Below are 12822 nucleotides of genomic sequence, written 5' to 3'. Positions count from 1 at the left end.
ACTTGTCTCATGTCAATCACTGACTGCCAATAAAAGGACCAATCACAACTGAAAAGTGATGTCTGGATTTGTTTTGTTTCAAAGATTTCCAGAATAAGTGTGTTGAACTGTTGCAACGTCTGGGTCACAAGCAGAACATGCAGCTGCTGACAACAAACAGAGGATGTATTGATGCAGATTAATCTGCAAATAGGGCAATAGAAGAAATCAGCCTGGGCCGTGCTGTTTGGGATTGGTTGCTGGAAGTGCTGTACTTGTTTCTGAGGCAGCGGATCATCTGTGCCGCTACGTCCTGTCAGGGAAGCCCCTGAGTTGCCTATGTTTGCCATGGAAAGGCAGGGTGGTCATCGCATGAGGCCCTACCCATGATCCTCTCCAGGCAACATTTTGTTTCTGCTGACAGACATGTTAATGTGGCATTTGCAACAGGTGGCTCCTATAAGGTCAGTGCACAGTGTGACTATCACACCAACTGAGGTCTAAATACCATGTGATAGGGCAACAGAGCCCAGCCCCAAAAACCACCATGATCTTATTAACTGATCTTTTCCCTTCAGTGTTGATTTATTTCCCTGGATTTTGAGTACAATTAAACAATATTTAAAAACATTTAAAAAAAAAAAAAAAAAAAAAATATATATATATATATATATATATATATGTATGCATTTCTTTGACTTTATTGTTTGAATTGAAAACATTTCCCATGCAGGAACACTTCAAGTAAGCATTTACTTGAAGTGCATCATTTTTCTTCACAAACTTATTACCAGGAAACCGCTCTCCTGTTTGTGTGACTCACTATTTGATCTGATTATCTTGTCTCCAGCGTCTGCATGCTTCGGCACGTAAATGAATAATTATTTATGAAAAACAGCACAGAGAAGTCTCGCATATTATTCAGAATACAATATTGCACAGAAGAATGTATTCACAGATATTGATGGCAGTGATCTCAGGTTCAAGAGATTGAGCAGCCAGCTGAGGTTAACTTTTGTGCATCCAAAGAAAGCTCTTAAAAACCATGATTTGTTATTGGTATAGATTGCCACCAGAATTTATTGATACTAAAGATGTGTACAAACAAAGATGTAAGGTCAGAGTCACAGTGCTTTCTGTGTGCACATTAAAATCCATTATGTCACTTACTAAGTTATGTTAAGTGGCCAAGTGTTCAACTGCTACATGTAATGTGTTCAGCTGAAGAGGCCAATTAATTACTTATTTATTCAATTATGTAACATCATCGGTTGCAGTCTTTCTGGTTTTGTGGCTTCAGAAGATCTCTGTAACCTTAAAGCCCCCCAGCGAAACTGAAGTCACTAGCTCTTGGTCTCAGTACCCGGCGGCCTCGCCCAGTTTCCTGGCATCAGACACGGCACAGATGCAGCCGTCCTCCTTCTCCACAGCATTGACCACGTTGTAGAAACGGCTTACATTTCTTTGTTTGTGTCCCAGAGCCCCCGCAGCCTTGATTACATTCTGAAGGACAAAGAGATGAGGAGACTCAGATGGAGCAAGGTTCATTCATTTCATCGAAGGTTTATTTGAGGAAATAAATGTATTTAATGTATTACCTCATCAAAGTTGGGCTCATACCCTACTAGATTTTGAGGGTTGACATAAAGAACCGGAGCAGCGATTGCCTCCTTGAGGCTCTTTCCAAACCAACAGCGGTTCATGAGCGCCTGGAAGAGAAAACAGAATAATACATTGCAATCTGTCAAATGGGAAAGTGATGAGTACAGAATGGATTATGGGCATTATGGTGAAGACAGAACTTGCTCTAACACCAGTGAGGGGCATTAGATAGCACCAATTTATCTTAATAGCACTTAGTGTTATTGCCCTGGACACGCACCGAGACTATGGCTGTCGTGATCATGTTCCCACCAGTCGCTCCAATCACCAGCGTCTTTGACTTAGACTTCAGCACAGCGGGGGCCATACTCGATGGAGGGTGCTGCCCTGACAACACAACAAAAACCTTGATTGACAGAGCAGGCGGCTTTAACTCACACTCTTCAATGTGAAGAGAACAAGAAGAAAGTTATTCTGAATGTAATCAGTGTCTTTGAATGATAAATCACAGTTGACATAATGGCTTTTATTTAACTATTTACCTTTGTTCAGTAGCTGACACCAGACAGAAGTAAACAAAGGATCTGATAAATGCTAATCCCAGTATGCTAACATAAAAATGTGTCGTGCTGTTCTGGTTACCAGGAAGGATGCTATCTTCTCTCCCACAGAAGTCAGACAGCTCGTTGTTGAGGATGACGCCAGTCCTCGGAGACATAACCTTTGAGCCAAATCTGTGAAGAAAATACCTTAAATTAACTGGATCTTGACATGATGACACTTGTTGAACAGATGCACTTGTAAAACTGTGTTTTCCCCAACACTGTGCTTCCTGGAGTCTTGAAAAATGAGATTCCTTTTTTAATTACCTTTGCAAAAACACTCTTTCCTTAATCTCTTGAAACTTAATCTTCTACTTTTAAGACAACAGTGATTTCTCACTGTGAAGCAGAACCCCTTCAAATACTGACATGTGGTTGATGGTGCTGGTCACAGACACAGCAGATCCATCCTCAGCCACCACAGACACATGCGTGGTGCCCATACTGTCCAAATGCGGGGTGATGTTGTAATACTTGGGTCCGTGAGTCTGGTTGCTGCTGATCAAGCTCTGTATGTGCTTAGCAAAGCTATCCTCTGAGATTTTCTTGGCTATCTGTAAAAAGTACAGAGCATTCAAAAACAGACACTCATAAGAAAGAACATCCGTTTTTAAAGTTATGATTGCATTATAGTTGCTTTGCAGAGGAAACAATATACATTTGAAATCATAACTCAATTTGAAAGGGAATTGTATCTCATCACTCCCAGTTTTTGCACTTACTCTAATTATCTTATTTATTTCAAACATTAATCAGAATAACTAAGCCCATATGAAAAGAAAGTCATATTTGATGTAAATAGTTGCATTCTGAAGTTATGATTAATTGCTTACATTAAGAATTTAAGTTTGCCTCGGATTTTCCAGTTACAAAACGCATTTATTTGAAATTGGAAAGTGTCAAATAATAAAGCTCATTACAAAAATAAATTCCAACTAACCGGTGAAAGTGTTGAGGGTTTCAATGTAACTGATAGCAAAGTATGATAACTGATGAACTGTTCGAAAGCAAGAAAGTTAATTCGGCCAAACCATACCATTGATTTTTGTGAGCTAACATCCGGTCAACACCTGTACCTTCCACCCCTTTAGAAGATACAACCAAACTTGATGCACACATGTTTAATCCATCACAATAACTAATCAAGGACAGAAATATCGATAGCAAGACCAGTCAGTTCCCTCATAAGGTTCTCACATGGAAGCAATGGTAGCAGTGAAAAGTAACTACGTACATTTACTCAAGTACTGTATTTATACTTTCCTCTTACAATATACTTCTACTCCAGGGAATATTGTACATTGTTATAGCTGTTACTAGTTACTTTGCAGTTTACATTTGTTACCACAAAAAATATGATCAACAAATAAATTATCACGCAAATGTTATAAATGCAAACCTCTCAACAGTAAATAAAGTAGCTGCAATTATTCTGTAAAATATTTTCCTCTAATTTTTTAAGTATATTTACCTAATACTTCTGTACTTTTGTTTCAGCAAAATGTTTACTAGTTAACAGCAATGGTTAAATTGTAACTGTTGCATTGCTAGCTTTACTCAAGTAAATGATCACCACTGGTTATAAGGCATGACGAGAATTAATTACTTGAAAATAACTTACTTTTTCTGAGCTGAACCCTGGATCACGGATGTATTTCTTCAATCCATTGGAAAACTTAAAAGCCTCAATAAGTCGATGATACAGCAGTGCCTTTTGTTTCCCTATCAAAGATGTTGAATTCAAGTTGTATCCTGGAAATAAAAGAAATTGTTTTAGTTTCCCTTGCATGAAACCCTCATTCTCCTCATTTATGTCAACAGCTCACATGCAACAAACAATGAAAGTGTTAATTTGGCATTTCTCTGTTCAACACATGAACAAGTTTATTATGTGATTTGAAAGTGTGGATGAGTGGCAGCTGTGCCGCCTGTGGACAGCAGGCACCTTTCATGACGTTAAGGATGAAGCTGAGGATGACACCCCCTGCAGGGGGTGGGGGTATGTACATCTGGTACTCTCCAAAAGGAACAACCCATGCATCAGTCACTGTAACTCTGTACGATGCCAAGTCCTGCACTGTGAGACTTCCTCCTGTGCAAAAACATTGAAACAAAGGGAACTGAACAAAATTCATCTCAGCTCTACATGTAAGATGTGTAATGGATCCAAGCAGCTCAAACTGGAGTCTGTGAGTGATCGCTACAGTGCTTTAGAAACCCAATTGATTTTTTTCATTAGCAAATATATCATTGTGCTAGTCAGATAAAGAAAATGGTTAAAAAAAAGATTGATGAAACTCGGCTGACAATACCTGCCTCCTGTATGTCATGGATTAAATCCTCTGCTATTCTTCCAGTGTAAAAAGCCTCTGGCCCTTGGTTTGCAATCATCTCCAAGGTGTCGGCCAGCTTCTCAAACTTCACAATATCACCAATCTTCATTAAGTTTCCATTCTTATCTGTATACAAGTCTCTAAAGGACAAATACAAAGAAGGAAAATAACAATTAAATATTGAAAGGTGAATGTTCATTTTGTGCTTTTAGGGTGTTTTTTGTACCGTAGTGGCTTGGTCTGGTTCGAATCAATGTATGAGATGTATCGACCTTGGATCACAGGAATAGGAAAACCTTCCCTGGCCAGTCGGATGGTCGGCTGGAAGAGGGTTGCCCACGGCAACTTCCCATAAAGCTTGTGTGCCTGCTCGTAACCCCGAATTTCCCCTGGGACTCCGATCCATTGGCTACCTGGATATATGGACAGATAGGTAGTACTCTGTCCCTTTCAGCTTACAAAGAACAGTTGTAGTCACTTTTGTCGTTGTAGACGAAAGAGATTTTCCCTCTAACGTTCTCACAGCCTGATGGTAAACTTATCCAATATTTCTCAAACAAAAACAAAGATGAGAGAAAATTACTCAAATGTAATATAATTTTGTGCAGCGGAATTTTTATTTTTATTTTCAAATCTCAGTCATCTTACAAGCCCTCAAATTTATTGCATCTTGTGACACTATGTGGCCTGGCCTCCCTCTAATTTGATAAACACTGAACTACACCTAACTAGCTTACCTATATTAAGTAGTTAAAACTACAGTAGCATCACCTCAAAAAGCTACAACAATAAAATGTGTTTTGCACATTAATGCATCGGTATTAACAACCTAATAATGTAATAATATATCAGTCATAGGGACCATTATTTGTCCTTTTTCTTTGATACTTCTGTACTTTTACAGTAGGGATTGGAATACAGGACATTCACTTAAGATGTCTTACTTTTACTTGAATGCATTGGTACATTTACTTGACTTAAGGATCTGAGTACTTCTTCCACCACTGAAGACTCTCCACTGAAGTAAATACTTATGCATTTCCAACACTGCTATAGGAGATAGAAAGATAGCAATCCACATATTTTTTATTAGTAACCATTGTATTTGAGGACTTATTACTATACCAATATCTTTATCAATTTATTGGCTGCAAAGCTTTTTGTACAAATGATTTTTCCAAACTTTCTTATTGCAACCTGGTCACGGGCATGTGTAACTTCACTAAAGTCTGTTTTACTCCAAACAATGTGTTTTCCTTGTTTAATATTGTTGTTGTGTTAGAGTCATTTCCAATCTACTTATATAGGCTCACAAGTATATGTTGATTAATAGCTAGTTTAGAACTCCCGTTCCACTGTGTGTGCATGGTCTTGGCTTAGAGCTCAGCCTGTGGCCATTGCTTTTATGTCATGTTAGCTGGGGCCCCCAGTATGTATACAATCAGACATGTGCATGTCCACGAAAGGACTGACAGTATATTCAGCCCTAGACCTATCCTAAATCATTCATCTTTGTGTCCTTCTATGGTAAAATGGGTCCTCCAGATGTGAACCATAAAGAATTCGTTAAAAAGAGCAGAATACTAAGGCTTATCCCTGCTTCCTCCAGCATGATACAGAAGCCCAATATACCTGACGCAACAGTCAGAACGAGAAAAAACGGAAATGCTTCCACTGAAACAATCAGTTAGAGAAAATAATAGAGGTCTTTGATGATGTTTTATTCCAGAGCGGTACCTGAAATTAGCTGGAAAGTCTTGGGACATGATTTCAGCAGGTCAGGCTTTACCTTCCCCGGCACAGTCTCTCTGGAGTTGATGATTTTCACGTTGCCTTTGAAAAGAAGAGATATTATCAATTAACTTTGGTCTCCACCACAGGACACTAGTCAGTTCTGCTGTATTAGAGGGTCGAATGAATGTGGCTGTTACCAGAGCTGTCCATCACGGTGAATATGGACCCCCCTCCGAGGCCCATGCTCTGTGGGTTTATGATGGAGGTGCACAGCAGCGCAGCAATGGCGCCATCTACCGCTGAGCCCCCTTGTTTAAGCATGTGCCTGAAACATATATCACGTATTGTTCATGGTATATGTAAATATATAAACACGTTATGCTGCGCATGTACCTGCCACGCGATGTGGTGTTTTTGTTTTACATATGCTGGAGTTATAAAGCACACTCAGCCTCCTTTGTCTGTTAAATATATTATAGATTTGCATCTGATTCAAAGAGGCACACTAGTTAGAATGAAATTGTTACCTAGCAACTCTGATCTTTACTATTATTATATGAATAGAGGAGTTCGTAGGATGTCATGCTAGTCTTCTTATAAAATAGAAATAGTCTTTTGTGATGTCAATGTATTCTGGTCAGTAAGGTGCTTATGAAGAGCACCTTGCTGTTTGTGGCGCCGTAACAGAAGTACAAATTGTCACTCACCGTCCAATCTTCGAACATGTCGCAGAGTCTGCAGCCACCGCAGCGCGTGGGAAAGTGCCCTCTGGACACTTGTGGCCCGCGAGCACCGCAATGCACACAATTATAGCAACCAGGCAGAGCAGCATCAGTGCGCCACAACAGTACACCTTCGCCTTTGACCTCGCCATGCTTGATGTTGTCCAATACCTCCGTGGAGATTCTTAAGATGTCATCATGAACTTTACCGCGTATCTCTCTCTGAAGCACTCAATCTTTACTGATAGAGGAGACGCGCCTGGCTCCACCTCTCCGCCTGGGGCGCAGGAGGAGGGGAAGAAAGTTTGCTGAGACGATTGCACCCAGCGCGGACTGGCTCGGGGTTTGTTGGGATGCTGAGGGGAGGACTCATGAACAACTTTTTATAGCCAGCTCCACCTCCTCTCAGGTGGCGTCACAGGTCTCAGTCGTTATCGTGTTCTAGCCTGCTGTGTTTACCATGAATGTTATAATAATGTAAAGACATTTACACTTCACTCCAGGCCTGGGGTTAATAGAGGGGCACGTTTTTTTATAGATCTAGCATCTTAATGTTAGTGTCAAAGTGCACCAGATTGACGTATTTAATTGGGCCTCTGTTAGCAGAAGTGGATTGTATAGCGATCCTGGCGTGTATACAGTGTTAACCCGAATATAATAATGGAGGAATAAGGCAACGTGGGGCATCACTTAACTTTATTGTCACATGTCAACTTCAGCGCCTCTAATTGGCTGTTCTATTATGCCATCAAACGGTAACTGAATTAACCCTATAAAGCCTGCATATGACAATACAAATATATCATATAATTGAGAACACATTTCCTTGTGTATGTTAACACCCCCACTTGTTCTCACACTGTTATCGTCAAAATGAACAACAATATCATAACAAGGTTTTGTCCCTTTTCATACACATGGTTAATACCCAAACATACATTTTTCAAACTTATTCAACTTAAACTTTGTTGCAGGTTTTGTCATCCCGTCTGCAACCATCTGGTCTGTTGGGCAATAGTTCAAACTTATTCTCCCATCATTCACAGTTGACCTTATAAAATGATACTTGATGTCAACAGGTTTTTTGCTAAAGCTATTGCACCTTGGTTATCCTTATAAACCTTAGGTAGTGCGTATTAACATTCGTCAATGCCCTCTAGTAGTTACTAGAGGTACATAAACTCTTGTGTGGTTGTGGCTAACGCCATATACTCTGCTTCTTGGATTTCCATGAAATCAAAGGACCATTCTCATTTAGGCTTAAACAGCAACCTGTTGTACTACGCTTGTCAGTTACATCAGCAGCCCAATCTGCATCACTGAATGCATGTAGCCCCAGTTTCTCACTGGCACATTTTCTGTAACACAACTCTTTGTCAATTGAGCCTTTCAAATATCTCTGTACATGTTTTATAGTAGTCCATTACTCTTCTGTTGGCTCAGCAAAGTACTGCAACAGTTTACCTACTACAAAACTCAGATCAGGTCTTGTATATGTAGTCAAATAGATTAGGCTGCCCACTGCCTCTCTATTTTCTGACATCACTCATTATTTCTGAATCATCAGTGTAGTTAAGTTTTTGTTCACACGGTGTTGTTCTAGGTTTACAATCATGCATGTCAAAGTATTTTCTCAACATATCTCTTCTGTCACATTTTTACACACGTGTCACTCTGGTCAAAATCAATACCAAGAAAATGTCTCAGTTTACCCAAATCTTTCATCTTAAATTTTGCTGTGAGCATCCCATCCACAGCCTTCAGTGCATTTGCATCACTGGCAGCGATGATCAAGTCATCAACCCATATTATCAAGATCACTTTTTCATTTTCTGTTTCTCTGGTGTAAACACAATGATCGGCAGGGTTTTGCACAAAGTCGTTTTCAATCAGATACTCATGCAGCATCTTGTTCCAATTTCTGCCTGATTGTTTTAGTCCATATAGTGACTTTTCTAGCTTACACACCAACTGTTCCTCTGTGCTAGATTTCACTTCATAACCTTCTGGTGATGTCATGTAAATGTCGACATCTATTGGTGCATGAAGGTAGGCAGTTTTGACATCCATCTGATGTAAAATCAGGTTTTCCTGTGCTGCTTTTTGCATCAATACCCTGATACTGGTCAGGTCAGCAGTAGGAGAAAATGTCTCCTCGTAGTCTACACCCATCTTTTGGCTGTATCCTTTGGCTACATATCGTGCCTTGTATTTTTCAGATCCGTCAACATTGTTCTTATATGCATATACCCATCTACCCCCCACTGCTTTCTTACCCTCAGGCAAGTTGGTTAGAGTAAATGTGTCATTCTCTCTCAGAGATAGCATTTCGTCATCCATCTCATTAACCCATTCTTTTGAGTTGGATGAAGTTACAGCTTCCCTGAATGTTAGGGGTACATTGCACATTAATCTGTAACAATAATCTATGTTAGTCAGTATATGATCATCATTCTCCCCATCAGATATATATTCCCTTAAATACCCTGGTTTGTTCCTCTCTCTTGAAAAGTATCGCCTAGGCTCACAGTTAGTTTCCTCTTTCTGTGCTTGGCTATTCACCTCAGGAACAGTTACTGGAAACTGGCCCTGAGTATGTCCTGGACTCACATCAGTATTTGGTCTAGACATGTTAGTCCTATTCTGCATCTCAAAATCATCCTCGCTAGGGGTCATGTCAGTTTGTGTTTGCTGCTCTGCAACTGTTTTGGTCACAAACTTCACCAACCTGTGCTTCTGCACTTTCCCCATGTCAGGCTAGTAGACCATGTATGCTGGGCTATTCTTGTCGTACCTAACAAAGATTCCCTTCTCAGACCTTGGGTCCAACTTTCTATTGTCCTGTTTATAGGCATAACACAATGTCCAAAACTTTTGCATTCTGGAAAGGTTAGGACGTCTTCCTGTCAGCATTAGGTAGGGTGTCTGTTTTGTTCGATTGTTAAAACATCTGTTCCTCACTACCGCTGCTGTCTGCACTGCATAGGTCCATAACTCCTTTGGCAACTCACTCTCTATTAGTATACACCTAGCCATGTCAAATAAGGTGCGGCAATTTCGTTCAGCCGTACCATTCTGGTGCGGTGAGTATGGTGCTGAAGTTTCATGTCTCATCCCATGTCTGTTGAGTAGTGCCTGGTAATTCTTTCCAGTGAATTATGTACCATTGTCAGACCTGATGCATTTAATCTTCCCATACGGGGCTGTATCAGCAAGGAACTTCTCTGTTGCTGTTACTGTGTCACTCTTATTTTTTAGAAAGTACACAACCACTGCACTGGAATAACCATCAGTGAATGATAAGGCAAACCTATACCCGTTTCTGGACTCTGGGTCTAATGGTCCAGCTACATCTGTGTGTACCAACTCTAGAGCTGATGTTGCTCTTACATCAGGTTCCCTGTTCCTAGTTTGGATAAACTTTCCCTGAGTGCACAATTCGCAATGAAGGGCAGGTCTCTATGTTTTACCCTTGAATGTCATACCATCAACACTCTGTAACTTCTGAATATCATAATTACAGTGCCCTAAAATCTTATGCCATGTCTGCATATCAAAACACTCCTTACATTGGTATTCACATTTATCATCTACTGTTTGTAGGTAATATAGTCTGTCATGCTCATGAATGTGGAATTGTGATCCCGTCTTTGTCTTGTAGAACATCTTTCCCTTGTTTGAAGATGCCAGTTGGGTCAGTGGTTAGCAGGGCTGTCTTTCAATCAGGGGGTTGGTGGTTCAATCCCCGCCCTAGTCGATGTGTCCTTGAGCAAGATACTTAACCCTGAATTGTTCCCTGTGTCTACAGTGTATGAATTGTAAGTCGCTTTGGATGAAAGCGTCAGCTAAATGACATGTAAAGCCGAGGCTGTAGCTGCTTTTGCAGAAAAGATGTCCTGCGGGTATGAGGGGACGTACAAGGCCCGTCTCAGCGTCGTGTTGTGGCGTTGACCTCTGCTGTCAATCAAGCAAACCTCCGCATCTCCGTTGCACCTTGTGCCATCAGCCAACTCCACGCAGTGTGTCTCGGCCTGGAACTTGTCGTCGAACTTCTTGAACTTTGCAATATCTGTGATAATGTGTGAAGTCGCGCCTGTGTTCACCATCAGGCCGTGCTCCTTGACACCGCGACCTGACCGTCTCCGGAATGCATACTCTTTGCTGCTCACCTCCTCGGAAACCATCCGCGCGTCGTCCCGCCGTTGTTTCCGTCTGCAAGTTGCGTCCCCGGTGCGTGTTGCTTTTACACTGGCTAAACCACTGCTTGCGTTGACACGCTCTGGCTTTGTGTCCTCTGATGCCGCATCTGAAGCACACCGTGTCCGCGCTCTCTTACCACAGCGGGTCTGACACTTTGCTGCGTTCGCCCCAGCATGGCGTTGTCTTCGGACGCCGTTCCACGCATCCTCTCGGTGTCCTCGTAGCTCCGTAGTTTAGTTTTTTTTTTAAATTAGGCAAAAGGCATCGCCACCTCACTTTGCGTGACATGAATAGCAAACGGCGTAAATTATTCTGGCAGTCCCTTCAAAAATCATTGCTACTAACAGCCCGTCACTCAATGTCTCACCTGTGTTTCTCAAAGCGGTGATGGCGGTCTCTGCGCGTATAACGTACTCGGTCACACCCTCACTGCTCGACTTTTGAAGTGACGTCAGTTCTGTATACAAACTAATTACACGTGGCTTCCCTTTGCCGGCATAATAGTCTCTCGGAATCTTTAGCTAGTGCTTTCTGCCCGTTGTCTGCCGCTTCTCTCATTACAAGCGACATTAGCTCTGCGTGTGCTTCGGCATTCTCCGGCCCTTCTTCCACATCGCCGGCAGGTTCATTTAGGATAGTATCCTTAAGCCTTTTATAGAGCATTTTAATACAGCATTAAGGTAAAATCTGCACATCAGCTTGCTTCAGCCTAGATAACACATTTATAGAGCATTTTTATACAGCATTAAGGTAAATCTGCACACTAGCTCGCTTCAGTCTGAACAACAACACATACCCTAGCGTTAAGGTCACGTGAGTTCGCGCCGAGTATGAGAGCCCAAGGCCGAACTCAGAAGCTAGGGTCCGTTTCCCAGCAGACCAGACTGCCCTTATCTAACTGGGGCAAAGGAGAAGACATACACAGTAGCGTCCCAGACGGTAGTCAAGGGCATTCCATCCTGAGAAACTGAATTATACCAACTCTGACCATGCCCCCACCTTCGCACTCCGATCATGCCCCCACCTTCTCACACCGTACAACATGCACGCGCACTGATAAGAAGATGCCGGGACGTGAGCCAGTGTGGGTGGAGGTTGCCCAGAGCTCCTACCGGACAGGCTTGGGATAACCCATGCCCCGTCTGCATCAGTTTTGACTTTTAACTCAATGGGACCTCACAAGAGGAATCCTATATGAAGCTTCCGCGCACTCTGCTTAAGCGCCTTTTTGCTTGGACATGCAACCCTGTTGGATGTTCATTTTAGGACCGTGCACGTTTAACTGTGCGGGAGCATTAACTCTGCTTTTTATTACTGAATAAATATTGAGAACTAACTTTAGTTCACCGGACTCCGTTTGCTCATTAATTGTTGGGTTGTACTCCACAACACTTTGCAGCCGAAAATAGCCCAACAATTTCGTTCAGTTCATAATTATTTTCATCTCCATCAAAAACTATCCGGGACCAACGGCTACTCGGCCCGTTGTTTCGCCGACTCATGGTGCTAGCATAGTATGCTAACTCTCACCGGATACGCGGTACGTCGCGACTTTTCCCTCGGTGGTAAATTCGTTGGAAATGTTTTTCCGGCTGACCTCGGGTAACTCTTGGTAACTCTGGGCCCATAACCTGTTAACAGAAGTGGATT

General features: G+C 41.7%; 1 protein-coding gene across 1 annotated transcript; it reads right to left on the bottom strand.

The window, feature by feature from the left end:
* Nucleotides 1–1030: 1030 nt before the first annotated feature.
* ggt5a (gamma-glutamyltransferase 5a) lies at nucleotides 1031–7306 on the bottom strand. The gene is made up of 12 exons (XM_034541827.1): nucleotides 6958–7306; nucleotides 6448–6575; nucleotides 6254–6349; nucleotides 4743–4929; nucleotides 4496–4656; nucleotides 4129–4275; nucleotides 3805–3935; nucleotides 2553–2737; nucleotides 2224–2315; nucleotides 1862–1968; nucleotides 1578–1688; nucleotides 1031–1482 (listed from the first exon to the last, which is right to left on the bottom strand). The coding sequence occupies exons 1-12, from the start codon at nucleotides 7122–7124 to the stop codon at nucleotides 1336–1338; spliced, it is 1659 nt and encodes a 552-aa protein (XP_034397718.1). The 5' UTR covers nucleotides 7125–7306; the 3' UTR covers nucleotides 1031–1335.
* Between the last annotated feature and the right edge of the window lie 5516 nt (nucleotides 7307–12822).

This window comes from Cyclopterus lumpus, chromosome 9 (assembly GCF_009769545.1).
Source record: "Cyclopterus lumpus isolate fCycLum1 chromosome 9, fCycLum1.pri, whole genome shotgun sequence".
NCBI classification, from domain to species: domain Eukaryota; kingdom Metazoa; phylum Chordata; class Actinopteri; order Perciformes; family Cyclopteridae; genus Cyclopterus; species Cyclopterus lumpus.
Note: the sequence above shows the minus strand (reverse complement) of the source record. Positions and strands in the feature narration are given on the sequence as shown.